Source organism: Triticum dicoccoides, chromosome 3A (assembly GCF_002162155.2).
Source record: "Triticum dicoccoides isolate Atlit2015 ecotype Zavitan chromosome 3A, WEW_v2.0, whole genome shotgun sequence".
Taxonomy (NCBI): domain Eukaryota; kingdom Viridiplantae; phylum Streptophyta; class Magnoliopsida; order Poales; family Poaceae; genus Triticum; species Triticum dicoccoides.
The window spans coordinates 463,511,121-463,537,964 of record NC_041384.1 but is presented as its reverse complement, the minus strand read 5'-3'; the positions used below and the strand labels follow the sequence as shown (position 1 = coordinate 463,537,964).

Genomic DNA, 26,844 nt, shown 5'->3' with positions numbered 1-26,844 from the left:
GAAGAGGGGCCGGCGGCGGCGGCTGGAAGCAGCAGTGATGGCGGCAAGATGGGGCGGCGGTCTTGGGAGGGAGAGATGCAGCGGCAGCAGAAGGGCAGCGGCTGCGGTGAGAAGAAGAGGGGCCGACGGCGGATTACTCAAAAAGTCAAAATTGATGTTTTTGCAAACTATTAGCAAAACAGTAGTCTTTGTATGCATTCTCAAAGTATGCATGCAGCAACACGAAATTGGTGAGCTCACACGGTTCCCCAACTCAGATCGACGTGTAGAAGGGTGATCACAAGCAGAAGGCATGATCAAGTGAAGTACACACTTGTCTGATCTCCAAAAAAAAAACAATTGAATCATTTCTCCTATGTCCATCTGGACGTGGTGTGGCGGGCGAATCCGCAAGAATCCAATGAATGTCATCAAGAAGGAGATTTTTGTTCTTGGAACTTTCCCCTTTTGCAAACATGACAAGAGAGTTTCTGCTCGTGCTTTGTGAGATTTGTGAACCGTGCGGTAGACACTAGTACACTGCACGCACAAGCAAAATTCTGTCTTTTTTGTGGGAATGGTACAAGCTGCAAAACCTTTTTGTTGCGTGAACACAACCGTGGTCCAGTATCTTCCTGGATCAACTTTTTCAATCAATCACGCAGAATTTGCGACATATTGGGTGATCATATAGCCACACCAATCAAGTTCATAAATTGACACCCCCCGCCCCAGAGTGGTCTGCTCCTTTTCCGGTCTCACTTCATCGGTATTCTCTCTCTCTCTGTAATTTGCAGCTCGCGGCGCAACCATGGGAACTGGCCGCCTCGTGTTCCACCTCCTCCTCCTCTCCAACGTGCTCCTCCATGCCCTCCTCGCCACGCCCGCGGAGGGCCTTGTCCGCATCGCGCTGAAGAAGCGACCAGTCGACGAGAACGGCGTCGTCCTCGTCGCTGGCCGCCTCACCGGAGATGACGCCGAGGCAAAGGGCCACGTCGTGGCACTGAAGAACTACCACAACGCTCAGTACCACGGCGAGATCGGCATCGGAACGCCGCCGCAGAACTTCACCGTCATCTTCGACACAGGCAGCTCCAACCTCTGGGTGCCCTCCTCCAAGTGCTTCCTCTCGGTGCGCCCCGCCCGTGTTGGCTGCCGTGATTCAGGGTTCTACACAGTTTGGTTTATCATACTAACTAATCTGGAGTGCGCGTTTTGTGATTTATGCTGCAGATTGCATGCTACTTCCATGCGAGCTACAAGGCCAAGCGGTCCAGCACGTACAAGAAGAATGGTTTGTGCCTTGGCCCTTCCTATCGTAATCTCTTCTCAAGCTCCACAGTATTTTGTTTTTGTTGATTTTTCGATAAAGAGCATTTTTGTTAACACAAAATATAGTATCAAGCGGATATAAAGCATGATGAACAACACTCCATCTCTGCATAAATAAGATGCAAAACACTAACAAACTGACAGAAGAAGATAAAAAATGTGACATATCAACAACACTCGCAGAGGTTAGGCAAGGCCAAATGGGTCATGGCTCACCCAGCTCTGGAGATCCTCTTATTATAGCCAGCATACCAGCTAGTAGCAATCTTAACAGCCTGGCCCGCCCAACCATTTTGTGCAAGCTCCGCCACTGATCAGCAGTATAGTCATATACAACGGATACTATGCCTATGTTGAAGGAGGTGGTGGACCAATCTGAAGATTATACTACCACCCATGTTGGGTAAAGACCTCCTTGGCCACCCGTTCCAACCGCATACACCACCTTGAACAACGGTTGGTGCTCCGTCCAGTGTAGCATAGACCACGCATGAAGCGAGTGTGTAAAACAGAAAATAAACCGCAAAGGACATGTGTTGTTGCCTACGAAAATCAAATCATTTCTGTATAGCCAAAGTGCCCATAATAAGGCATATTCTCCCACCCTTATTATGGTTCTGAACCTATCTAAAATTTCGTCCAACCAATGATCAAAATATTGGCAACACTTGTGGACGGATCCAAATTGGATGCTATTTGGATGACTGGTCACGTGGAACGGACAAACTTGCATTGGAAAAAGTGATGTTTGATTGTCTTGGTGTGAGTGTAAAAGTTACATTTCTTGCTTCCTTGCCAGTTGCGTCGAGCGAGATTGTCTTTAGTTAGCACAACTCCACTCCAAAGATACCACATAAAGATTTAACTTTTAATAAAATCTTTGATATCCAAATTTTCTTGTTATTATCCACTGGGACCACTGAATGCGTGAATACGTAGTGCATAGAGTTGACTATGAAGAGCACATATGTAGTGAGGTTTCAGTGAAAAACGGCACATCCTTGTGTTAGGTTAATCGATTCCTAACATATTTTGCTATGACATAAGACGGAGGGCTAATCAAATCCTGCCTGAAAGAAATATTCAGCGGAAATGAATTGAGCACATGCGCAAGAGTATCATTCTTATCACGCACAATGTGGTACAAAGATGGATATTTTTCTCGAAGGCTGGCATTTTTTGACCAGTTGTCCTCGCAGAAACGAATCTCTGGCTCGGCTTTTATTACGAAGAATCCAAAGAAAAAAAGATGTTTCTTCGTCGTCATTAAACCAACCCAAAAAGTGTGAGTCACCAGGTTTTCAATAGGCCCGGAACACGTCATTTTTCCCTACATACTTACTGCGTAGCTGGGTTTGCCAAACTTCATCCTCAATAAGTAGTTTGAACAACCATTTACTTAGTAAGTCGTCATTCTTGACCCGTAGGGGATGAATGTCAAGCCCACCTTGGTCTTTCGGTCTACAAACCACACTTTTATTTGGCCTGTTTGGACCTTTTATTTTCACTGTCCCTTGCCAAAAGAATCTGGATTCGAAATAATCAGCAAGTTCATTTTGGGAGTTGGACAAAAAGCATATAGAGAACCATATTTATGATGACAGAGTTGATCAAGACCAGTCATCCTTCAACAGAGAGCAACTTGTCTTTCTAACTGCTCAACCGTTTCTCTAAGTGCTTCTCTACATGTTTCCACTCCACATTAGTGAGACGTCGATAATGAATCAGTATTCCTAAATATTTAATCAGAAATTGGCCTTGCGCACAACCAAACATGTCATCATACTCAGCCACCACCTCACCGGCTTCTCCAAAGCAAAATAATTCATTTTTATGGAAGTTAATTTTAAGGCCCAACATTTGCTCAAATGCTAAAAGCAATATTTTTAGATTTCGAGTCTTATCCAGGTCATGTACCATAAAAGGAATTGTATCATCGACATATTATAAAATAGAGAGGCCACCATCCACAAGGTGTGGTACTACTCCTGCAGTTTGACCATCCTGCTTGACACAATCAATTAGAATAGCCAACATATCATCAACGATGTTAAATAAAATTGAAGACATGGAATCACCTTGTTGTAGTCTTTTCGTCTGAAAGTAATGGCCTACGTCATTATTGACTTTGACAGCCACACTGCCTCCAGTAACAAAATTTTGGATCCACTATCGCCAATTATTGAAGAATCCTTTCATTATTAGGGCATGTTGAAGGAATGATTATTTGACCTAGTCATAGGCCTTTCTGAAGTCAATCTTGAAAACTACTCAACTAATGTTTTTTCGGTGCATCTCGTGAATGGTCTCATGTAGGATTACAGTTCCATCGAGTATATTTCTACCTTGCATGAAAGTCGTTTGAGATGGCCGGACGGCATGGTTAGCAACTTTGTTGAATTTTTTGAAGCTGGCTTTAAAGGGAATATGGGATGTACACCAGGAAGAAGAGCCTCGGAGTGAATATAGTCTTGCTTTTTGAAATAAAATAAAACTTTATCTAATATCTGAATTTTTTATTCTAAGTTATTCAGATTTTAGCTACACATCAGAGAGACCAAATTTTCTTTTTTTTAAACATGAGACAAAATTTACTTTCAACTTCTTATCAATCTTTATGTTTTTAAAGGCCACCAGCGTTTTTGCACAAGCTAGTCAAAAATACAAATTATGTGTTCAAGTATTGATAGGGTGTTAAGCCAAAATAATTATCACTGGTACATATTTCTTGTTTGGCTGGATTATTTCATTGCTAGGGTGATATTGAGACTGCTTTATATTGTACTCTTTCAACGTTTAGCCAGCTTAGTCAATACATTATTCATTATTCACACATGTGATAGAATGGAGAAATTATAAACTAATAACATGAAAGAGTTTAGTGGTAGCCATTGATTTAGCTACTGTTTGCATCAAAAGTTATAGCTTTCCTCTTTTGTATAGTCTGCTAATAGAGAAATAAATAAGTACTACCAACTACCATCATAGCAGCAGCAACAACAATATTAATAATAAGATAATAATACCCCCTCCATTTCTGTATACAAGGCCACTTTCGTGTCAAACTTTGATTTATAATTTTGGTCAGCAAAATATAGATTATATGTTATCAAAAGTATATCATCGGAAAGTTCTTTCAAATGTGCATCCAATGACATAATTTTTGTGGCATATAACTCACTTTTTATTGATAAAATTAATGGTCAAATTTAGGCATATAGAATTAATGATCACAGTTAGGCATAAAACTTTTATTGGGGCTCTGAAAAAATACTCCACCTGGAAACCCTCCGGAAATTTATTGGGAGAGCCCCAATAGCCATTTATTGGGAGAGTTTTTTTTTTGTAATCCTTTGGAGATGCTCTAACACACTTTCCGTGCATGTTTCTTATATTAGGATCTTTTTAGCCAATTGGGCATTAGGCTTTTTTTTACATTAACTTGTAGCAAGCAGGCAAATTATGTTTAATTCGAGAATGTAATTTCTATTTCCCCTCTTGGCAGGAAAAATAGTTGCAATTCAGTATGGAACTGGTGCAATTTCTGGCTATGTTAGCCAGGACAATGTGCAAGTTGGTGATGTAGTTGTGAAAAATCAGGTTTATGCCTGCATCTGAATTGCACACTTATTTTATGCTATCTGATCCTGTGCATCCCATTTTAGAGTATACTAATTTCATTATGTTACCATGTTAGGATTTTATTGAAGCTACCAGGGAACCAAGTATTACTTTTATGGTTGCAAAATTTGATGGCATTTTTGGTCTTGGGTTTAAAGAAATCTCGAAAGGTGATGTTGTACCTGTCTGGTGAGCAAGTCTCTCCATCTAAATATCTTGTACATATTTGGTGGTGATGTCACCAGTAGATGTGAATATTTTACTTTATGCAAAATTTATGGTGTATTATTAAGATGCACATACCGCACTCAGGGTTATTCTGATTTATTGGCATATCTTACTTAAAATGTAGACCATATTCGTTATCCCTAACATCACAACAAAACCTGTAGGTATAACATGGTTAGCCAAGGCCTAGTTAGTAGCCCTATTTTCTCATTGTGGTTGAACAGGCATGCCGGTGAAGGGCAAGGGGGAGAAATTGTGTTTGGAGGAATTGATCCTAATCATCATAACGGAGATCATACATATGTCCCTGTTACTAGGAAGGGATACTGGCAGGTGGATCTCTTTCACTTAGTTGAGTAATTTTAAAATTCAAAAGGTGGTAACTGATTTGTGCTGATAAATTTTGACTTGCTTTTTGCAGTTTGATATGGGTGATGTCTTGATTGGAGGAAATTCCACAGGTAGTAACCTCTGACCTATCAAAAAAGTACGCATGCCCAATGTACATGTATATAACAAAGTGTTTATAATATTTTTCTTATACTCTCTATGTACTAGGATTATGTGCGTCTCGCTGTGCAGCTATAGCAGATTCTGGAACTTCATTGCTTTCTGGTCCCACGGTATGGCTGTGACCTCTGTTTATCTTAATCTCCATAAACAAGGAAAATGGCTTCACAATATCAAGTCAGCACAATAAACATTTGTAGCAACCTAAAGGAGTTATTCCTTAACATAAGCTTTCGGTTCGAGTTTTACCTTTTAGCAGAGGAAATATGCATTGTAACAAGGTGTATGCTTTGATAAATTATATTTATAGACTCTATTTTGATTAAATTATGGTAATTACACCTGAAGGGCAAGCACTACGACATTAAAAAAATTGCATGATGCTCTTGAACTATTACAAATAAATTTAGTAACTAAAAACTTCTAAAAGCATGTGTGGATCAATAGGTACATTACAGAATGTGAAGATCAGTGAAATAGAACCTGGTAGACCATTTAAAGCATGATATGTGCATATCCTTATCTATGCTTTATAGTTTCTACTCTGGTGGGTGCATATTCCATTTTTAGATTAATCATTATGTGTATTAAACCTAGTGATTCAACATTGAAATATGCAGGCGATAATTACTCAAATAAATGAAAAGATCGGTGCACCTGGGGTAGTCAGCCAAGAGTGCAAGGCCGTTGTTTCTCAGTATGGGCAACGGATCCTAGATCTGCTGTTAAAGGAGGTTCGAACATTTTCAGAGGAACCTTTTTTGTTTGATTAGTCCTATGTTAGGATTATAAATATATTGTTTTCGGGTCTATGATGCAGATGGATCCATCAAAAATATGCTCTTTAGTCGGTCTATGTACTCCAGATGGAACACAAGGTGTAAGGTAAGAGTTGGGAACTCTTGTACTTTTCACACTCATGCACATCTTACACAAATATATATGCAGCTAAATATATACTGACATATGTAACTGAGAGGAGGTGTGTCTATCACATGAATTATATATATTTTCATACATAGCCGAGAGAAGGGATCTAGAGAGCACCGTGCACAATAACACAAGTTGTAAACTGAACCAGAAAAAGATGGGACTGAAACATCGAGTAGTAAAGGAAAATCATTTGATAAAATTAAAAGAATACTTGTGCAAATAAGAGAGTAATTAGTGTGTGAGTAATTACAAAGTACAAGGTCCCCACTTATTTTCTCATCCATTTGATCAATCTTCTAGATGGTTTGGACTGATTAGATCAAAAAATGTTGCACCTTTCATGTCGATGTATAGACTTAGTATTTACACTTGCAATTAGCTGCAAATTAGTGGTCACTTGATTATGGATGATGCCAATGCAAGTACCAGAGTATTAAATTTATGGATTTTTTTTGGCCAAATTCAAAATCTGGCACTTCAAAAAAAAGTCATTCTCAAAAAAAAAAGCCTCCATTGGGGATATGAGATTCGGCGTCGGGATTAGAACCAACAATGCAGAGCCGAGTTTATGTCTGCATGGCACTTTTGTGTTAGAAAATTATTTTTACCGTGGGTTCTCAAATTGGACCCAATTCTTTTGCTACAGTTTTGATTACCAAAACTTCACCAATTTTTTCCCTAACCGGCACTTAAGAAACATAGCTTAAGTGCATGAAGTCGGTTTCACGTCCTTTTTACTTTTCACATTGTTTTATTGATGTACCTTTCATATTATATACATTGTCTCCGCATGTAATGTGATGGCAGGGCTGGTAGTCGAAGTGTGCTAGATCATGAAGGTGGGAGATCAAATGATGTCATGTGCCATGCTTGTGAGATGGCTGTTGTATGGATGACGAACCAACTTGCAAAGAATCAAACTCAGGATCTTATTTTTAAGTACATTAATCAGGCATGTTTCCTAGTATATCTTGTAACACCAGTGAGAGAATCACATCGTAACACAGTTTTACAAACTTTGGCAAACTGATTCAACTTTGCAGCTATGTGACCGTATTCCTAGCCCTATGGGAGAATCATCTGTGGACTGCGGCAGACTTGCATCCATGCCTGACATCGCTTTCTCCATCGGGGGCAAACAGTTTGTGCTGACACCAGAGCAAGTACTGCTTTTCTATGGTTATTACATTGCGCATTTTCTGTGTGGAACTACATCCACATTAGCTATCATGTTTAGAATTTTAGCAAATACTGTCATTTTTTTTAAAACATTCGAGATGAAGATTATTCAGTCCTTTCATCCATGTTGTAGACTTGGTCCTATACTTTTCGAAATTAATACTCTTGGAAAGAACATATTAGACACACAGGCATGTAAGTTTCAGTAGATCAGTTCTCTTGCTAGGGTCTTTTTCATTTTCAAAAAATAAATGTAGACTAGTTCTCTTAGGGTTTCACACAGGCGTACTGACACTGATGTATGAAGCTAAGCATGATTTTGATTAATTTTTTTTTGCTTGTACATGAAAGTTTAAGAGACACACAAGGCTTATTACTCCACTCATAGAGTCATAGTTAAGACTGGTCATTCAGTTTTATGTTTGGTAACTGCAACTAAATTAGTACGACCGGAAAGGAAACAACAACCTGTGGAGACCATAGTGCACAAACTGGTGGCGAAGGTTACATATAGGGGACTGCTACAGCTATTACGTACTACTTACTTTCTTAGTCAAAATTCTGAGTGCTCTATGCAAGTGGTTGTCATACGTTCAGATTTGTATATTCTGTTTTTATTTGCAGTAAACTGAATTTGTTTCACTTTTGATTTCCGTTGTTAGTATATCCTGAAGATCGGTGAGGGGGATGCTACCCAGTGCATCAGCGGATTCACGGCCATGGACATTCCTCGTCCCCGTGGCCCTCTCTGGTAAAATTATGCACCCCTTATATTCTCAGAGCCTCTTGCTTTTATCCACGTTGACCCCATCTTAGTGTAGTACTCCCTACGTAAACTAATATAAGAGCGTTTAGATTACTAAAATAGTGATCTAAACACTTTTATATTAGTTTATGGAGGGAGTACTATTGAACTCTCATAACACAAACGGGTTATTAGTAATTAAGGTTTCTTCATCTGTGAGATTTATCTGCAGCCGTTGGAGTGCTAAACACCCTTGAAATACTGAAAGTAAATGCTCCACGAAACTGCTGTCCACGACTCTGACAGTGAGAACTTGCTGTCCTAGGATCCTGGGCGATATATTCATGGGAGCCTACCATACCGTCTTCGACTATGGCAACATGAAGATTGGGTTCGCGAAGGCGGCATAGGGTTCCCCCGTGGTGGGCGGATGAGCCGCAGAGCTGTCTAATCTTCAGGTCGGTTTGGTCTTGGGCATGCAAAGCATGTGTGTGCATATGTTACATGCTTAATAATGCTCGTATGATCCGAGATAATAATAAACCTGTCTGTTATGATTTGTCCAATATAATGAGGCAGGCTTTCATACTCATTAGTCACCGGCTTCCAGTATTTCGCAAGTGATTTTCACTAAGATCAAGATGGATAAAAACTAAAAGCCAGTATGATCAAGGTTCTAATCACCGGCTGCTTCTTCCGAAGCCATGATGATCAGTCCACATTTGGCTATCTCGTGATCCACAAAAACACTGAAGAAAACATGTCCTCTTCCCAAGGAAGGTAGCAAGAAGGATGACAAATATTACTCCTTCTCTCCCGGATGAATAATCTTGAATCATCTCGAGGAGAACTTGACTCACTCACACACGAAAGAAAGCACGCATTCTTATCCTTTGTTGTAGTCGTGGTCGGTGGTCTTCTCTAATTGCCACCGGTGACCTTCCCGCCCGCGTCCCGCTTGGCGCGCTCGGCCCGCGCGAACGCCTTGCCGAGCATCTTGAGCTTGCGGCTCTCCGCCGTGATGACGCCGGTGGTGGACGCCGGCGCCTCCGCGAAGATGACCTGGTAGCCGTCCCCGTAGGAGTCCATGCCGTCGGCCATGAGCTGCCAGAAGAGCCCGCCCACCGTGGGGCCGCCCCTCCGCGCTGACTCGTAGATCTTGGCGTAGACCATGCCGAACTGCGCGTCCCGCTGGGCGCTGCTGAACCCGGGGTCCCTCTGCGACTTGCCGAACTCGGCGATCAGCAGCGGCTTGCGCAGCGTCCCCTGCGCGTCCGCGATGTGCGCGTCCAGCCACCTGCCCAGGAAGCTCCGCTGCGCCTGGTCGTCGGAGCTCGACAGCCACTGGTCCGGGTACGAGTGCACGGTGGCGAAGTCGATGCCGGGGACCTGGTTGTTGGCGATGAAATCGGTGCCCACCTGGCGCCCGGCCGGGTTCACGGAGGCGGCCCGGGACGAGGACGCGCCGTAGAAGCCCTCCAGGCCGGCCTCCAGCATGTGGTTGCCGTCGATGGACTTGACGTGCGCCGCCATCTCCCTGATCCACGACTGGATGGTCCGCCCGGAGAGGTCGGACTGGCACCGGGGCTCGTTCATCAGCTCCCACGCCAGGATCGTCGGGTCGTTCTTGTACGCCACCCCGGTCACCGTGTTCACCCTCGTCAGCACCGTCTTCCATGATGCAAAAGTAAAGTTGTCACGAGCGTGCCGGGAGTGCCAATAAAGAGATTCAGAGAGGTATCATCATGTCGCAGTGAGAGTCAGTAGGAGCACGGCCCAGCCGAGTGGTGTTTGACTAGTCGTCTGGTGTCCAGAAGCATCCATCTAACAGTATTCCCACGAATTAAAATTAAAAAAAAATCGTCGGAATACTGACACTCTCGGTGCCCCGGTGTAGACATACTACGTACTGAGCAGAGCAAAACAGTTAAGTAGTTACTCTACGTTATTTTGACCTTGGTGGTACTTGTCAATGGTGAATATTTATCCCCTGGAAGGGTTTCACGGTTATGTTTTCTAAAAAGTAATACTCCTACACCACAAAGCAAAAGCAAAAGCAAAAGCAAGAACAAGGATTGCCAACTATACTCCACAAAATCTTGTAATTTCTCCCACGTAATAATAAGAAGAAAACCAAGCATCTTTACTTCATCGAGAAAGGACCAAATAATGGTTAAATAAAGATGGTAAAATCTTGCAAAAAAACGTTGCAAATTACTCAAGATTTGTTCTTGTTTATAGTACCTTGACATGGTTCTTGTAGAAGCCCTTGACAAGAGAGTTGGTGAAGAAGTCATCTTCAGATCCGACGGCCTGCCCCCGCCCTCTTGCCCACTCTACATACTGCTTCTTCCCTCCAAAAGTGTCGTAGTTGTTCACAAGGCTCAGTATCACCTTAATCCCATTCTTCCTAGCCTCAGACAGCACAAAATCCAACCCCTGCACGCACAAACAACAACAGCAACAACAAACAAAAATCCTCTCAGGGAAACAGAATCATAGGCGAATTATATAGCAGCTGAAGGAAAGGAACCAAATGATCCAATAAACCGAATGTTTCAGAAAGTACAAGTTACGAAGAGAAAAGTTTAGCAAAATGCCGGCAAGGACCTTGAAGGTGTTCTCGTTGTAGCTGCCGGGGGCGTACTGCAGCGCATTGCTGCCGCCGTCGCTGAAGGCCCAGGTTCTGGCGACGGAGAGGCCGCGGGCCGCGGCCTGGCTGAGCGCGGAGGTGACCTTGCCCCTCTGCGCGGGGTCGGCGGCCATGGTCATGAGCCAGTAGGCGTTGAAGCCGTTGGCGTAGTAGGGGCTGCCGTTGATGACGAAGCGGGTGCCCTGCGCCCTCACGAACCCGCCTCCCGCAGCCTCCGCTTCTTGTCCTCCATGGACGCACAGCAGCACGAGCACGGACAGAGCAACTGGTGCTCCATGACGAAGCCTCATTTCTTCTGGGAGGTTTCGTGCTAGGTTGCGCACTCTGAAACTGGATGGCAGTGGCGGTGAGCTGAAGCTCAGTGGGTGCTTAAATAGACCAGAGCTTACAAGGCTTCGTTTCACAGTCGCGCCATTGAGTAAATCTCAGACTGTAGACGATGGAGACCCACTTGTCAGGGGGTCTTTGGTGTTCCATTTTGTGCACAGAGCTGTTTTTTGAGCTACAGTTTGGGTTCGTTACGCGGGTGGGGGTGGAGAGGGGGACATTAACTTCGTCGGTACCGGCGCATGGAAGCAATTTATTGGCACCTCACATGGGGTAGTGAAAAGGACACGATGGTAGAACAGTACGGTTTTGCGGTCCTCGGTAGGGTTTACCAAATCCATCTCAAGCCGAGAAGTGCATGGATGAACCCGGATACATATGAACTCATTTTAAAAAACACATTTTGCAATGTTAAAATTTAAAAAAAAATGCGTGCGGACATCTCCATATTCTATGTGTGTGCAGAAAGTTTCACAGAAAAACAATTTTTTTTTGTAGCCTGTGCAAAAAAGACAAAATTTTATGCCGTGAAACGCTATTTAGAAGCAGTAAAATTTATCTTTTTTACTGAGACAAAACAAAAATATTTTTTTACACAAAACTTTGTGCCGTGGACATACATTTGCCAGTATGCATTTTTTTTAGAATTTTCGAACATTATGTCATCACGGTGCTGGCAGGGCGCGATGGCTTCAGTCCGCGGTGGGAAGTCTTGGATATGGCCAGTCGTGGTTTGCCGGCTGGATTTGATGGCTGGACGCTTGCGGCCTCCGCACAGTGCGGCTGACTAGGCGGCTCCTTGCTGTTCTCCGTCGACAGATGGTGATGCATTGCTGGAGGTTCAGTTGGTTAGGTATGGGTGTGGTGCGACGACATGGGGCGAAAGCTTGACTCCGGTTATGGCCGAAGCCGCGACGGTGGCGTTTGTGGGCGTCGCAATCTTTTTGAAGGTGTTGCCGTGGTGAAGCGCTCATCTCTATACCGACCCTTTCTTCAAGGGAAACCTCGGATCTGTGCATTCATGGATCGGATGATGACGGCATACTGCGTCATGCCGTTCTTGAGGGCTTCATCTTTGAAAGGAGAGGGGGGAGTCAGTTGGAGGGCCCCCCTGCCATAAAGACCACCGAATAGACCACCTGCTGCTCGTCATCGTTACCACAGGGGCCCGCCGCCGCAGCTCCGATTTCACAGCAACAAACAAACCAAAGCAATCCAACAAACACAAAAAAAAGAGCCGACTAATACAACCATTGTCGTGTTTCCGGCCTCGCTCACCACCGCCATCGTTGCCATAGAAGCCTTGTTGCCAACTCACCCTACTGGCACACCAGCCGCTACATAGTTCTTCGTAGCTCTCCATCGGAGCCGGTGTTGCGTCGTCCTGGACGCGAGTGGCTGAGTAATGGTGCAAATCTTCATTTATCTTCACATGACCCTTATGGAATGGGTTGGGTTGATACTTGTTTATGATCAAGTTAGAGTCGCTTGCTCGGGATTAATGACGCATGTGTGCTAGTTCGACGAAGCCCTCTTTAGAAAGGAGTGTGTGGGGTATACTATGTGTACCGCTCAACGGATTGTGACGGTTTTTGCCTGGTTTTCCGTTAACCAAATCTTTTTACCTTCGTTTCGAAAAAAAAGTCCACCGGTAAGCTAATCCCACGTGCTTCACTCTTGTCCTTGAGCTAGTAATGTACGGTTGGTCGCGATGAAGATGAACTGCCCCGCCACGCTCGCGTCGCTCACTGCGTGAAGGTAGAAAAAGAAAAGAATAGCTGCAATTGGTCTGTAGCGACTCGCGTGTGATCTCTTCTAGTAATAGTATGTGGCCCTGATCGACTCCTGCTACCCTGTATGTGCATAACTGCATATCGCTCCATTTCAGTGTTTGAAGGTGCGATTCTGATAAAGACAGGCACCCTATCTGCAACGCCATTTGAGGAGCAATCATGAGTGCCTTCCTGAAACTTAGTTTGTTCCTCGGCTCTCAAGGAAGGAAGAGGTATTTTCGAGAAAGAAAAAAGGAAGGAAGAGGTGACGATGGCTTTGGATGTTCGTGCAGTAAGTGACGATGCTTAACTGCGGTGTGGCATACCTCTCTTTATTTGTCCCGTCTCTGCAAACGCTGAATCCGGCGTACTGTACGTACTAGCTGCGGTAAATATCGACACCGTGGTAGAGCACAGACGTCCTATTCTGAATTCCGTGTACATACATTTCCGCGCATGTGGAGGCACATGGACATGGGAGGTGGGAGGAAAGAGATGGCCGGTGGAACGACGTGCCGACCTCGTAGTACTAGCCCGTGACGATCAATGCAACCGACATGCCGCTCTTGGTTGCGCACCGGGTGCCCTAGTCCAAACTCCAAAGTGATAAAACACAGGCACCCCACTCTGTACGTAGCCGCGAGCAAATCCATGGCCTTCGCTTCTGCTTCGGCGCGTAAAAAAACTTGAACATCTGATGGGAGGACACGAGAGATTTTGGTACGTTGCGTTGCGTGGGTTGGAATCAAGAAGGTGGTGGTTACGCCGGAGCGGAGGGACCGCGCCGCATCTGGCCGCACAGCACATCAATGGCCCCGCCCCTTCCTCTTCTAGACCTCTACTGTACGCCCCCATGTGGAGAAGAGGAGTCCCGTGTCCTCCGTTCGCGGTGCCTCCTCCCTCCCACATATCTCTGCACCGCCCCGTCCGTCCGTCCGCCGCGCCGATAATAAGTGGGGGCCCTGCCGCATTGCATGCCCCTCCACCGACGCCTTCTTTTTTCCTTCGCCCATTTCCCACACTGCACACCTCGAGCTCTTTTCTTTCAGTCCCATCTTGTCGCGTGTGGCAATGCCCTTTTGAACCTTTTTATTCCAATCTTCCTGCGAGGCAGTAAGCGGCTGCTCGAACGTCGGCACCGGCAAATGGCGATGATCAGCAGATCAGAGGAGCCGTGGGCTTCCGGGTCTAGCAGCACATTCAAGTTTGTATGAACTTAATTATTATAGCCTGCTGGCAGATCTGGATGCAAAGGAATGACAAATTTTTTTGACAGATCAATCCAAGTCTCTCCTTCTGGAGGGTGCTACTTAAAACAGACCTTGTCCCCCTACAGCACAAAGTAGCTCACTTACACACATCTTAATTCCATGAGGTTTCCCTAAGAGAGGAATTGGTTTTTTCCGATAAAGGACATTTTATTAAATAAATATATCGAGGTGATACAATCGCATCGAAAGAAAGCCCGGCCTCTGCATAGCTAGATGCACACATCCAAAAAGTCGAGAGTGCCATAAGAATAAAAATAATTCGGTACAAAGCAAAGCAAATAAATCATGTCGAGGCTAAGATGCGGCAGACCCTATCCGTAGATCACACCGCCATCCATGGGGGTAGAAAACCTCCCTGACCGAACGCTCTAACCGTGTAGACGCCATTATAAAAAGGTCCTTGTCCTCCGGCCTCTGCAGGATAGACCAAGTACGGAGCCATCGTGTACAAACATGAATAACCTGCATAGAGGATGAGACAGATTTGTTATTAAAGATCACATCATTCCTGGTAAGCCACAGTGCCCAGCATAAGGCCGCCGCTCCTACAAGAATATGTGCAGAAAATTGTTTATCAATACCCCGCAACCAGTTGCCGAACATATTACGTGCACTACGTGGTGGGTATAAATTAGAAGCTACTTGAACTATGGCCCAAACTACCCGAGCGAATTTGCACTCAAAGAATAAGTGTCTAATAGTCTCGTCATGTTGGCAAAAGACACATCTCTTAAACCATGTCAGTTTCGTCGTGCCAGATTATCTCTAGTTAGGATGACTCCTCTATGTAGAAACCAGAGGAAAATCTTCACTCTTAAATGAATTTTGAGCTTCCACAATTTCCTGTTATCAACTGGAACGTCATAATGAACCATTGCATCATACATGAATTTGACAGAAAATTTGCCATTCTGATGCAAGTTCCATCAAAAAACGTCCGGCTCACCTGACAATTGAATGTCCTCCAGACGAGTGCGTAATTCATTCCATGTTGCCAGGCAAGGGCCAAGAAGGTCCCTATGGAAAGAAATATCAGGGTTTTGTTGTCCTAAAACTTGTTTGATCGTGACAAATTTATGTCCGACAATCCTGTACAAGCTCAGATATTGCACCATTAGTGGGTTGTTCCCTAGCCAGGTGTCTTCGCAGAATCGAACCTGAGAACCATCCCTAACCGAGAAGGTCCCAAATTGGAAAAAGAATTCCTTGGCCTTCATCACGCCACTCCAAAAATGTGAATCCCCGGGTTTCCAATGAACTTGAGAAATGGCATTGGATCTCACATACTTGTTGCGAATGATTTCCTGCCATACCCCATTCTCAGAGAGTAGTTTGTAAACCCACTTGCTGAGAAGAGCAATATTTTTTATCTCAAGGTCTTGAATTCCCAGCCCCCCTTGACTTTTAGGTCTGCATAATATGCTCCACCTAGCCAGTCGATATTTCTTGGATTCATTATCGCACTGCCAAAAAAATCTGGATCTAAAGTAGTCTAGTCGCTGGAGAACCCCTTTCGGTAGGTGGAAGAATGACAACATATATAGAACCATGTTGCTTAGGACAGAATTGATCAAGATCAAACGTCCCCCGTAAGACAAGAGTTTGGCCTTCCAACTGGCTAGACGTTTCTCAAGTCTCTCTTCCACATGTTTCCACTCAGTGATAGTTAAACACCGATAGTGTATGGGAATACCCAGATATCGAATCAGAAACTGCCCGAGCTGACATCCAAAAATCTTAGCATACTCAGGTGCTGATTCTGCAGCATCGCCAAAGCAAAAGAGTTCGTTCTTATGAAAATTGATTTTGAGACCAGAAAGTTCCTCAAAAGCACATAGGAGCAACTTGAGATTTCTTGCATTGTCTAGATCGCGATCCAAGAAAAGGATAGTGGCATCCGCATATTGTAGAATAGATAGACCATCTTCTACCAAGTGTGGAATGACACCACTGATTTGACCGTCCAGCTTAGCCCGCTCAACAAGGGTAGCTAGCATGTCGGCCACAATGTTAAACAAAATAGAAGAGGCGGGGTCCCCTTGGCGAAGCCCCTTCCTTGTCTGAAAATAGTTGCCAACGTTATCATTAACTTTTATGGCCGCACTGCCTCTAGAAACAAAGCTCTCTACCCAGCGACACCATTTTGGTGAAAACCCCTTCATGTGCAAAGTTTGCATCAGAAAGGGCCACTTAACTTTATCGTAGGCTTTTTCAAAATCTATTTTAAGAATGACACCATTCAACCTTTTCCGGTGAAGCTCATGTATAGTTTCGTGCAGGACGACCACTCCATCTAATATGTTGTGGCCTTGCATAAATGCTGTTTGAGTGGGCTTTACGACATGGTCAGCCACCCCGTTCAACTGATTAGTTGCGACCTTCGTAAAGATTTTAAAACCTACATTCAGAAGGCAAATCGGTCGATATTGTTGAATACGATTAGCCTCCTTAATCTTGGGCAATACGATCTTCTTCTTCATCGCCACATCAGTCTACTCCGCCTCTCGGGGTCGCCGGGATGTCTTCTTCATCACCGTAGCAGACTACTCCGCCTCTCGAGGGCGCCGGGATGGGCTTGGCGGCCGATGTTTCTCCTTCGCCGCTGAGGCGCAGCGGGCGTCATTACATCGGGACTGATGGTTCAACAGCCACCGATGAGGACTCTATGGTGAAGGCCATGCGTAGCACGACTGTCCGCAACCTCGACTTCGAAGGTACCCCTTCTCGCAAATCTTTTATGTCTTTTGATAAATCCGAAGTTTCTTCAAATATCACTAGACTTGGAGTGTCACTAGGACGTAATGAGAAAGAGGTAGATTTTTCGGTTAAGGCTCTTAAACAAGTGGAGTTCGACCGGCTTACAGTTTCTCCTAAATTGTCGAGTTTTGTTGACCCTCTCGTGTCAGATGAGGAGGATGAGGATGCTGATGCCAATCACAAAGGCAAGCTTCTCTCTCATTTTGTTAAAGATACGACTGAAGTAGACCTTGACGATACTGTACGCGACACTACGCTTTGTGAGCTTGTCGCGTTGGTGCGTAAGAACAAGTCTAACTCAACAAAGAAAAGAGGGCGCTCTTCTAAGAAGGCGAAGGTCTCTAAACAAAAAATTGGTTCAGCATGAGAGGCATGTTTTGGAATAGCAGAAGTCTTGGTGACTTGGCTAAACACAAACACATTGCCGATTGTATAAAGGATCATGCGTTGGACTCTGTAGCTATCACTGAGTCGGGCAAACGTGATTTTCCAACACGTACTCTCAACCACTTTTCAAGTGGTTTGGATTATGAATGGCACGTATTGCTGCCGACCGGGAGGTCCCGTGGAATATTGCTAGGTATTAACTCTACTTACTTGCAACTATTGTCCACGTCAAAGGGGGATTATCATATCAAATTCCACCTTCGAACCAAGTCCAACAACTTCCTTTGGAGTCTGGTGGTTGCATATGGCATTGCTCAAGAGGAGTTTAAGTCTGCATTTCTAAAAGAACTTGTTAACACCTGTCGAGACAATCCCCAGCCCATGTTAATTGGGGGGGATTTTAATATCCTTCGATATCAGTAGGAAAAAAACAATGACCGGTTTGATACTAGGTGGCCTTTCCTCTTTAATGCTGTTATTGACAGACTGGATCTGAGGGAGATCACGATGTATGGTCATCAGTATACCTGGGCCAATAATCGACCAGTGCCAACATTTGAAAAACTTGACCGAGTGATAGTTACCACCAACTGGGAATATAAATATCCCCTAGCATCGGTTTGAGCTCTAGAACATATTGAGGCCTTATCAGATCACGCTCCTTTGCTAACCGATTTTGGACAACCAATCCCAAGTTCTACCCGTCACCAATTTAAATTTGAACTGGATGGCTCACTAGAGAGGGATTTCATGACCTTGTTAAGAAAGTGTGGGCGTGTCAACCTCGTGGTAACACACCCATTCAACGATGGAACGATCGAATTCGCGCCTTGCGCCGATTCCTCCATGGATGGGCCAAGCATACTGCTGGCATTTACAAAAAAGAAAAACTGCGACTATCTATCTTAATCGATTCCCTTGATAAAACAGCGGAGGTCAGGCCTCTGTCTGCTGTTGAGATTGAGCAAAAAAAGCAATCTAAATGAGAAGATTGCCCGCCTATTACGTGCGGAAGAGATTAAATGGTACCAATGTTGCAAGGCGGATTCGCTTATGCAAGGTGATGATAATACGAAATACTTTCAAATGCTTGCCAATGGAAGACATAGAAAGAAACACATATTCGCGCTTGACCAGGAGGAAGGCCGAATTGAGGGGGGCGCACCACTTAGAACTTTCATTACTAAGTATTACAAGGAGCTTTTTGGACCTTCAGTTGAAACAAATTTTTAGTTGGATGAATCTGTTACTCATGACATCCCTCAAGTTACGGAAGCGGAAAATGAATTCCCAACCTCCCCGTTCTCGGAGGAGGAAATTCGAACTGAGGTGTTTCAAATGGAAAACAACAAAGCTCCGGGTCCGGATGGCTTTCCCTCAGAGTTCTATCAATGCTTTTGGGACGTGATTAAGGCAGACTTGGTTCCATTGTTTAACCAACTGCATACAGAAGACCTTGATATTTCTCGTTTAAACTTTAAGAGAGGAATTGGTTAGTGGTAGATTTTTTTGGTTTTGGCACATGCCCTGTATTTTTCTATACATATGCTCTTTGATTAATGAAAACTATACCGTAGAACAATTGTTCTACGGTTTTCGCCTAAAAAAATGTATGCCGGGGTGAACTCCATGAGAGACGACACACACTAATTGAGTCAATCATGACGCAGGAAACATTTGCCTAGTACTACATTCGCCCCGAATTACTTTTATCTTAGAAGATTACGAGGATAAAACGGTTATCAGGTTGGGTTGTTCTCAATCATCTCTGAGAGATGTCCAGTTTACCTCATTGATTTCTTTGGATGGATCTCTAGAGAAGATGCATGTAAGGGCACCTCCAACACCGTTCATCAAAACGGATGAGTAAAGGGCGTGTTTGGTTGCCCGTATTAGGCCCAACCAAGCCCGTGCGGGAGGAAAATGGCATGTTTGGTTACATGTGTTCACTGTTTGGCCTGCATCGCACGATGTTCAAAGCACCTCCCAGCCAGACCCGCTAGGAACCTCAGAGTCGCCAGTTTTTCCACAGCCAGGATTGCGGGATGTACGTGGGTGGCGGCGGCTACACGCGAGGAGCCACGCCCGAGAAGTCGTGTTATTTCCCGAAGCACCGACAATAATTCTCACCTTCCCTCACCGCTCTCTCCCCTCTCTCCATTCTCCCACTCTCACACCGACGGCGGCGATCAGCGAATGATGTTGCCGAAGTGCTGTGGGTGATCTTGCTGATGTCGATGATCGGAGAACAACACACTTCCATGGTGTTCTCGAATTTGGTGCGAGCACCCGAGGAAGAATGCCCTCCATCCTATGCCCCCGGGGAAGGGGTTGGGCTTGGAGTTCAGGGCAATGGAGAGGTAGAAGAGGAATGAGAGTCAGAGAGGGTTAATTGAGTGTGGTGTTGGGTAAGTCATGAGCGTTTGGGTGGGTAAATATAGGGTGTTGGACGATAGGATTTAATGCCAATCAACCTTTGAACTTTGTGCTCTTCATAATGCAGATCAAGACAGAGAACAAGGGAAGGGGTGGTGCCAGCAATGGAGAAGGGCAAGGAGGTGGTGCCGCCCATGGATGATGACGTGGTGTTGGAGGAGCCCCGCAGCGGCAAGTGCTGGAACTACGGGCACTACCATGAGGAGGGTGGGCCAACTCACTTCTGCAAGGCCATCCTTGCCCCAAAGTTGGAGTGTCTACCAATGCCCCTGGAGTTCACAAAACATTTCCCGGTCGTGCCGACGGAGTTCAAGCTAAAGATCCACCAGTTGCGCATGGAGGATCACTATTCGGGCGATGAATGACAGGGTCACCCTCGATTAGGGTTGGGTACCCTTTGCCACCGTCCACCAGATGAACATCGGGTACATGATGACCTTCAAGTTGCTGACTCCCGACACACTCAAGGTGATCGTCTACAACAATGATGACATTGAAGTGGTGACTAAGTGCAGGAGGCACGACAACGCCTTCAGCGTGAACGTCTAGGACAACTCCCTGTTGCACTTGCTAGTTTGGCATCGACTATGTCGTACCGCTTTGCTTGGAAACTGCTTGGTTTAAGTGCGGTACTATGTTTAAAACTACTTGCTTTTGTTTAGAACTATGTTTATATGCTATCTATGTGTGTGTCTTCGGTTTGTTCTACACACTCTTTCTGTGCTGATAACCTCACCACCTCGACAAAGAGGTTACCAGACAACATGTGTTGCATGTAACCAAACACCATGGCTTGTGTTTTCACCTAAAGAAGCAGGCAACCAAACAACCCACCTTTCATTTCGCCCCGCGCAGGCTATGTAGGCTACCGAACAACATGCAGATGTTGTTTTTTTGCCTCTTTACCCTTAGCCAGTGTAACACCCAATATGCGAGTTGTGGCTACAAAATAGTGGCGGGCGTGCGGGAACTGGTGAGGGTTCTTGTGGCGAAGCACGCGAACATGCGGGGTTCAAGGGTGTGCACGGGGCAGGAGCTGATGGAGCCTTGCGGACATGTTAGTGGAGCACAGTGAGGCAGGCGGTTGGAGCTGGGTGAGGCCCTGTGCATGCGCGTGAGTTGCGGGAGGTGCACTGCGTGTGTGCATTGTGGTGTGAGCGAGTATGGGTGTGCAACGAGTGCAACAGTAACCGGGCAGTGAAGCAAGGCATGTGTCAGGACCCCGACTCGATGTCACATCGATCTAGCTGGTAACACCTCATATCACTTTGCGGCCTCACGCACGGTATCCCCACGGGTGTCGTCTTACCTTTTCCCGGGACCGTTTGCGCCTTTTGGCTCACGTATATGATAGTGTCGCTAGCATCCATATGATAAAGAGCCCGGGCTGACATGACTAGTCGTAAACCCAAAGTGGCACAGACTTACAGGGACAGGCATCCATGACCCAGCTTCGAACGTGTCGGTCATCAGCAAGTGGGTCCGGGCTGTAGCACTGGGCTAGCAGGACTCCGGTAAACCGGGCTGTAGCGGGCTAACAGGACTCCGGTACTCAAAGCGTGACATTTCCCCGAAGGGACAGACACAGGAACGAAGAAGGACACATGCCGGCCAGCCTAAGTGTTCCAGAGCAGTAGCAAGCTACCATGGCTCAGCGGTAACACTAGGAGACATTTCCCAGTAAGAGAGGCTACTAAAGATAAACAACTAGATGGTCAGATCCCACACATACCAAGCATTTCAATCATACACACAATATGCTCGATATGTGCAAATACAACGAAGCATCACAACATGACTCTATGACACAAGTACTTTATTTAAGGCTCAGGGAGCCATACATATCATACACACAGGTACGGGTCTCACGACCCAACATACAAATCATACAGTCATACAAGCCAACAGCGGAAGTACTTTGTCTGGGTACAGACAACTAGTAAAATAAAAGAGGCTTGGAAGCCTAACTATACTACGTGGTCCATCACAAGCTCAGGGTCACCACCTGGGTCTTTAGCCTACTCGTTGATGTCAACGTCTACATAGAACCCATCAGAAGGGGTTGCAGCGTCTTCTGTAAAAATGTAGATTATAGCAACATGAGTACAAAGGTACTCAGCAAGACTTACATCAGATCCTACATACATGCATAGTATCAAGAGGGGTTGGTGGAGTTATTGCAGCAAGCCAGCTTTGACTCTTGGCTAGACTATCCTACGATACTCCAACTTGAAATGGTTTTGCGCACACGAGTCCACTACTCACCACTTCAATACACTACCGAGGATCCACCTCCGTCTTCCTACGGAAGAGCCATCCTCGGCACTCACACTTATCTTGAGGCTTTTAACAGTTTCCATTTACTTGTCTATGAACTGTATAGGCAACCAAGTAGTCCTTTACCGCGGACGCGGCTATTCGAATAGATCATGTTAACCCTGCAGGGGTGTACTTCTTCATACACGCTCTCACCACTTATCGTCGCTTACACGACATGTACTCGGCAACCTTCAAGCGGAAGCCCAACGTGGGTGTCGGCCACGACCTACCTAATCACCTAAGCCTCCAGTAGGCTACAAACACCAGAAACTACTTGCAACTCCTGGACGGAGAACTAGGGTGAATAAGAAGCCGAGAGGGTCCATTGGTTTCGGGCCCAATGCATGGTAGTAGCTGATTCTTAAATCACACATACAGATCTCAGTGCTTAAGGTCGGCTTCAATGAAACAACCCACCATGTACTCCTACATGGCCTCTCATCGATACCTTTACCAAATCGTGTTCACCACACCACTCTCATTACCGTCATAATCATTTCACTCTAGCCCATCACCCAGATGAACCAGACCTGACACGACTCTAAGCATAGCAGGCATAGCAAGGTAGGAACAACACATACATATGGCTCAATCAACTCCTACACATGCTAGTGGGTTTCATCTAGTTACTGTGGCAATGACAGGTCATGCAGAGGAAATGGGTTCAACTACCGTAGCACACAACAGTTTGAATCGCGTTGTCTTAATGCAGTAAAAGAGAGCAGGAGCGAGAACATGGGATTGTATCGATATGATCAAATGGTTGGTTGCTTGCCTGATGGTTCGATGCACGGATACGGTTCTTCGTTAGGGTAGTCACGGTACTCCTCGGGGACAGATCCTGTCGTAAAGGATAACGATACACAGGCATCACCAAACAATGTGCAACAATATGATGCATGCATGAAACATGGCAATATGAGTGTGTTGGGCTAATGCAACTAAAGCTACCAACGCTGTCAGGACCCCGACTCGATGTCACATCGATCTAGCTGGTAACACCTCATATCACTTTGCGGCCTCACGCACGGTATCCCCACGGGTGTCGTCTTACCTTTTCCCGGGACCGTTTGCGCCTTTTGGCTCGCGTATATGAAAGTGTCGCTAGCATCCATATGATAAAGAGCCCGGGCTGACATGACTAGTCGTAAACCCAAAGTGGCACAGACTTACAGGGACAGGCATCCATGACCCAGCTTCGAACGTGTCGGTCATCAGCAAGTGGGTCCGGGCTGTAGCACTGGGCTAACAGGACTCCGGTAAACCGGGCTGTAGCGGGCTAACAGGACTCCGGTACTCAAAGCGTGACATTTCCCCGAAGGGACAGACACAGGAACGAAGAAGGACACATGCCGGCCAGCCTAAGTGTTCCAGAGCAGTAGCAAGCTACCATGGCTCAGCGGTAACACTAGGAGACATTTCCCGGTAAGAGAGGCTACTAAAGATAAACAACTAGATAGTCAGATCCCACACATACCAAGCATTTCAATCATACACACAATATGCTCGATATGTGCAGATACAACGAAGCATCACAACATGACTCTACGACACAAGTACTTTATTTAAGGCTCAGTGAGCCATACATAACATACACAAAGGTACGGGTCTCACGACCCCACATACAAGTCATACAGTCATACAAACCAGCAGCGGAAGTAACTTGTCTGAGTACAGACAACTAGTAAAATAAAGAGGCTTGGAAAGCCTAGCTATACTACGTGGTCCTTCACAAGCTCAGGGTCACCACCTGGGTCTTTAGCCTACTCATTGATGTCAACGTCTACATAGAACCCATCAGAAGGGGTTGCAGCGTCTTCTGTAAAAATGTAGATTATAGCAACATGAGTACAAAGGTACTCAGCAAGACTTACATCAGATCCTACATACATGCATAGTATCAAGAAGGGTTGGTGGAGTTATTGCAGCAAGCCAGCTTTGACTCTTGGCTAGGCTATCCTACGACACTCCAACTGAAATGATTTTTGCGCACACGAGTCCACTACTCACCAATTCAATACACTACCGAGGATCCGCCTCCGTCTTCCTACGGAAGAGCCATCCTCGGCACTCACACTTATCTTGAGGCTTTTAGTAGTTTCCATTTACTTGTCTATGAACTGTATAGGCAACCAAGTAGTCCTTTACCGCGGACGCGGCTATTCGAATAGATCATGTTAACCCTGCAGGGGGTACTTCTTCATACACGCTCTCACCACTTACCGTCGTTTACACGACATGTACTCGGCAACCTTCAAGCGGAAGCCCAACGTGGGTGTCGGCCACGACCTACCTAATCACCTAAGCCTCCAGTCCAGGTTTATCGCCTATTCAGGTTCCATCCGCAGGGAGTCCGGCCGAGGTTTCCCATACGGCCCCGAACGATGTGAACAGGGTTCCCGAGATACCTAACGGGTATTCGGTACACCCGGCCACGTACCTACTGCATCACAGCCCACCCCTACGGTCAGCGCTGTCCACGGCCTCCAGTAGGCTACAAACACCAGAAACTACGTGCAACTCCTGGACGGAGAACTAGGGTGAATAAGAAGCCGAGAGGGTCCATTGGCTTCGGGCCCAATGCATGGTAGTAGCTGATTCTTAAATCACACATACAAATCTCAGTGCTTAAGGTCGGCTTCAATGAAACAACCCACCATGTACTCCTACATGGCCTTTCATCGATACCTTTACCAAATCGTGTTCACCACACCACTCTTATTACCGACATAATCATTTCACTCCAGCCCATCACCCAGATGAACCAGACCTGACACGACTCTAAGCATAGCAGGCATAGCAAGGTAGGAACAACACATACATATGGCTCAAGCAACTCCTACACATGCTAGTGGGTTTCATCTAGTTACTGTGGCAATGACAGGTCATGCAGAGGAATGGGTTCAACTACCATAGCACACAGCAGTTTGAATCGCGTTGTCTTAATGCAGTAAAAGAGAGCAGGAGCGAGAACATGGGATTGTATCGATATGATCAAATGGTTGGTTGCTTGCCTGATGGTTCGTTGCACTGATACGGTTCTTCGTTAGGGTAATCACGGTACTCCTCGGGGACAGAACCTGTCGCAGAGAGCACCGATACACAAACATCACCAAACAATGTGCAATAATATGATGCATGCATGAAACATGGCAATATGAGTGTGTTGGGCTAATGCAACTAAAACCAGAAGGGTTTGAACAAATTTGAATCAAGGATTCAAATTTCAAATTCAAATATGGCCTTTTAAAGTGCTTTTCCTTGTTCTGCTTAAAACATCAATTTAACTTGTTTGATCATGCATGAAAATAGTACAGATGGATAGATTGGATTTTTCTGATCATTTTTCATATATAATTTGTCCAATTTGGAGTTACAGAATAAAAGTTATGAATTTTTGAAGTTTAAATAATATTTTGGAATTTCCTGATTTAAATTAAATCCAGAAATTATAATTATTGCGCCAGCATGACGTCAGCATGACGTCAGTGGTCAACTGCGGCTGGCTGGAGTCAAACCTGACGTGTGGGGCCCACACGTCAGTGACAGGGGGGTTAAACAGGGTTAAATTAATTCTAATTATTAATTAGTGGCGCTGGGGCCCACTGGTCAGTGTCAGGGGTTAACTAACAGTGGTTAGCGCTAATCTAACCATCTGACCGACAGGGCCCACGCGTCAGTGACCCTGGGGGGTCAAACCTCAGGTCGGACAGGTCAAACCCCACCGGCGACATGACGCCGGCGAGGCCCGAGACGGCGGCGAAAGTGCTTTTTGCCATTCCGGCAACCAAATGGACGGCGGAAGGCATCTACGTGTTGCTGAGGTTGAGCCGCGACTATTGGTGGTGGTGGTTGGGCTCGGGGTGGCCGGAGTTGACGGCGGCGAGCTCGGCTGCGGCTGCCGGAGTTCGGGTGCGGTCGGAATCGACGTTGCAGGGGGCTTGGGGAGGCGTTAGCGCGCGCTACGTGCTCCTAGTGAGGTGTGGAGCACGATGGTGTGCTCGGTTGGGTGCTACGGTGACCGTGGCCACGACGGCGACATCGCCGGCGGCGTGGAGCTCTCGACCAAGGTGGGGCTAGGGCCTAGAGGTCGAAAGAGACCATGGGAGAAGGGGGAAACGATCCGGGGGCTCACCGCGGGGCTGCAGAGGTGGTTAGCGGGCTCGGGGACGCGCTGGAGACGACGAATTCGACGGCGACGATGATCGGAGCCCGAAGAGGGGAACGGCGACGTGGCGGTGATGCAGGGCTTCCGGGGAGCTGTGGAGCGGTGGGGAGGAAGAGGGAGTCGAGGCGGAGCTCCTGAGCTAGTCGGGGGAGCGAGGGGTGGTCGGAGATGGCTGCTATGGCGAACGGCGGCGACGGTGGTGTTCGGCCGTGTGAGAGAGAGAGCGA

At 45.9% G+C, this 26,844-nt stretch overlaps 2 protein-coding genes across 3 annotated transcripts; one reads left to right on the top strand and one right to left on the bottom strand.

The window, feature by feature from the left end:
* Positions 1-652: 652 nt before the first annotated feature.
* Positions 653-9,119, top strand: LOC119268570 (aspartic proteinase oryzasin-1-like). 2 transcript variants are annotated; one of them, XM_037550227.1, is made up of 13 exons: positions 653-1,111; positions 1,213-1,273; positions 4,817-4,911; positions 5,009-5,121; positions 5,385-5,493; positions 5,582-5,621; positions 5,719-5,783; positions 6,291-6,404; positions 6,491-6,555; positions 7,411-7,555; positions 7,647-7,766; positions 8,445-8,533; positions 8,853-9,115. In XM_037550227.1, exons 1-13 carry the CDS (start codon positions 791-793, stop codon positions 8,935-8,937), a joined length of 1,422 nt encoding a protein of 473 aa, XP_037406124.1. In that variant the 5' UTR covers positions 653-790; the 3' UTR covers positions 8,938-9,115. The 2 variants fall into 2 exon arrangements, with proteins under 2 accessions (XP_037406124.1, XP_037406123.1); XM_037550226.1 differs by having other exon boundaries at positions 656-1,111; positions 5,325-5,493; positions 8,853-9,119.
* Positions 9,120-9,173: 54 nt separating this feature from the next.
* LOC119268571 (mannan endo-1,4-beta-mannosidase 1-like) lies at positions 9,174-11,542 on the bottom strand. The gene is made up of 3 exons (XM_037550228.1): positions 11,138-11,542; positions 10,772-10,966; positions 9,174-10,198 (listed from the first exon to the last, which is right to left on the bottom strand). The coding sequence occupies exons 1-3, from the start codon at positions 11,468-11,470 to the stop codon at positions 9,449-9,451; spliced, it is 1,278 nt and encodes a 425-aa protein (XP_037406125.1). The 5' UTR covers positions 11,471-11,542; the 3' UTR covers positions 9,174-9,448.
* Positions 11,543-26,844: the final 15,302 nt, after the last annotated feature.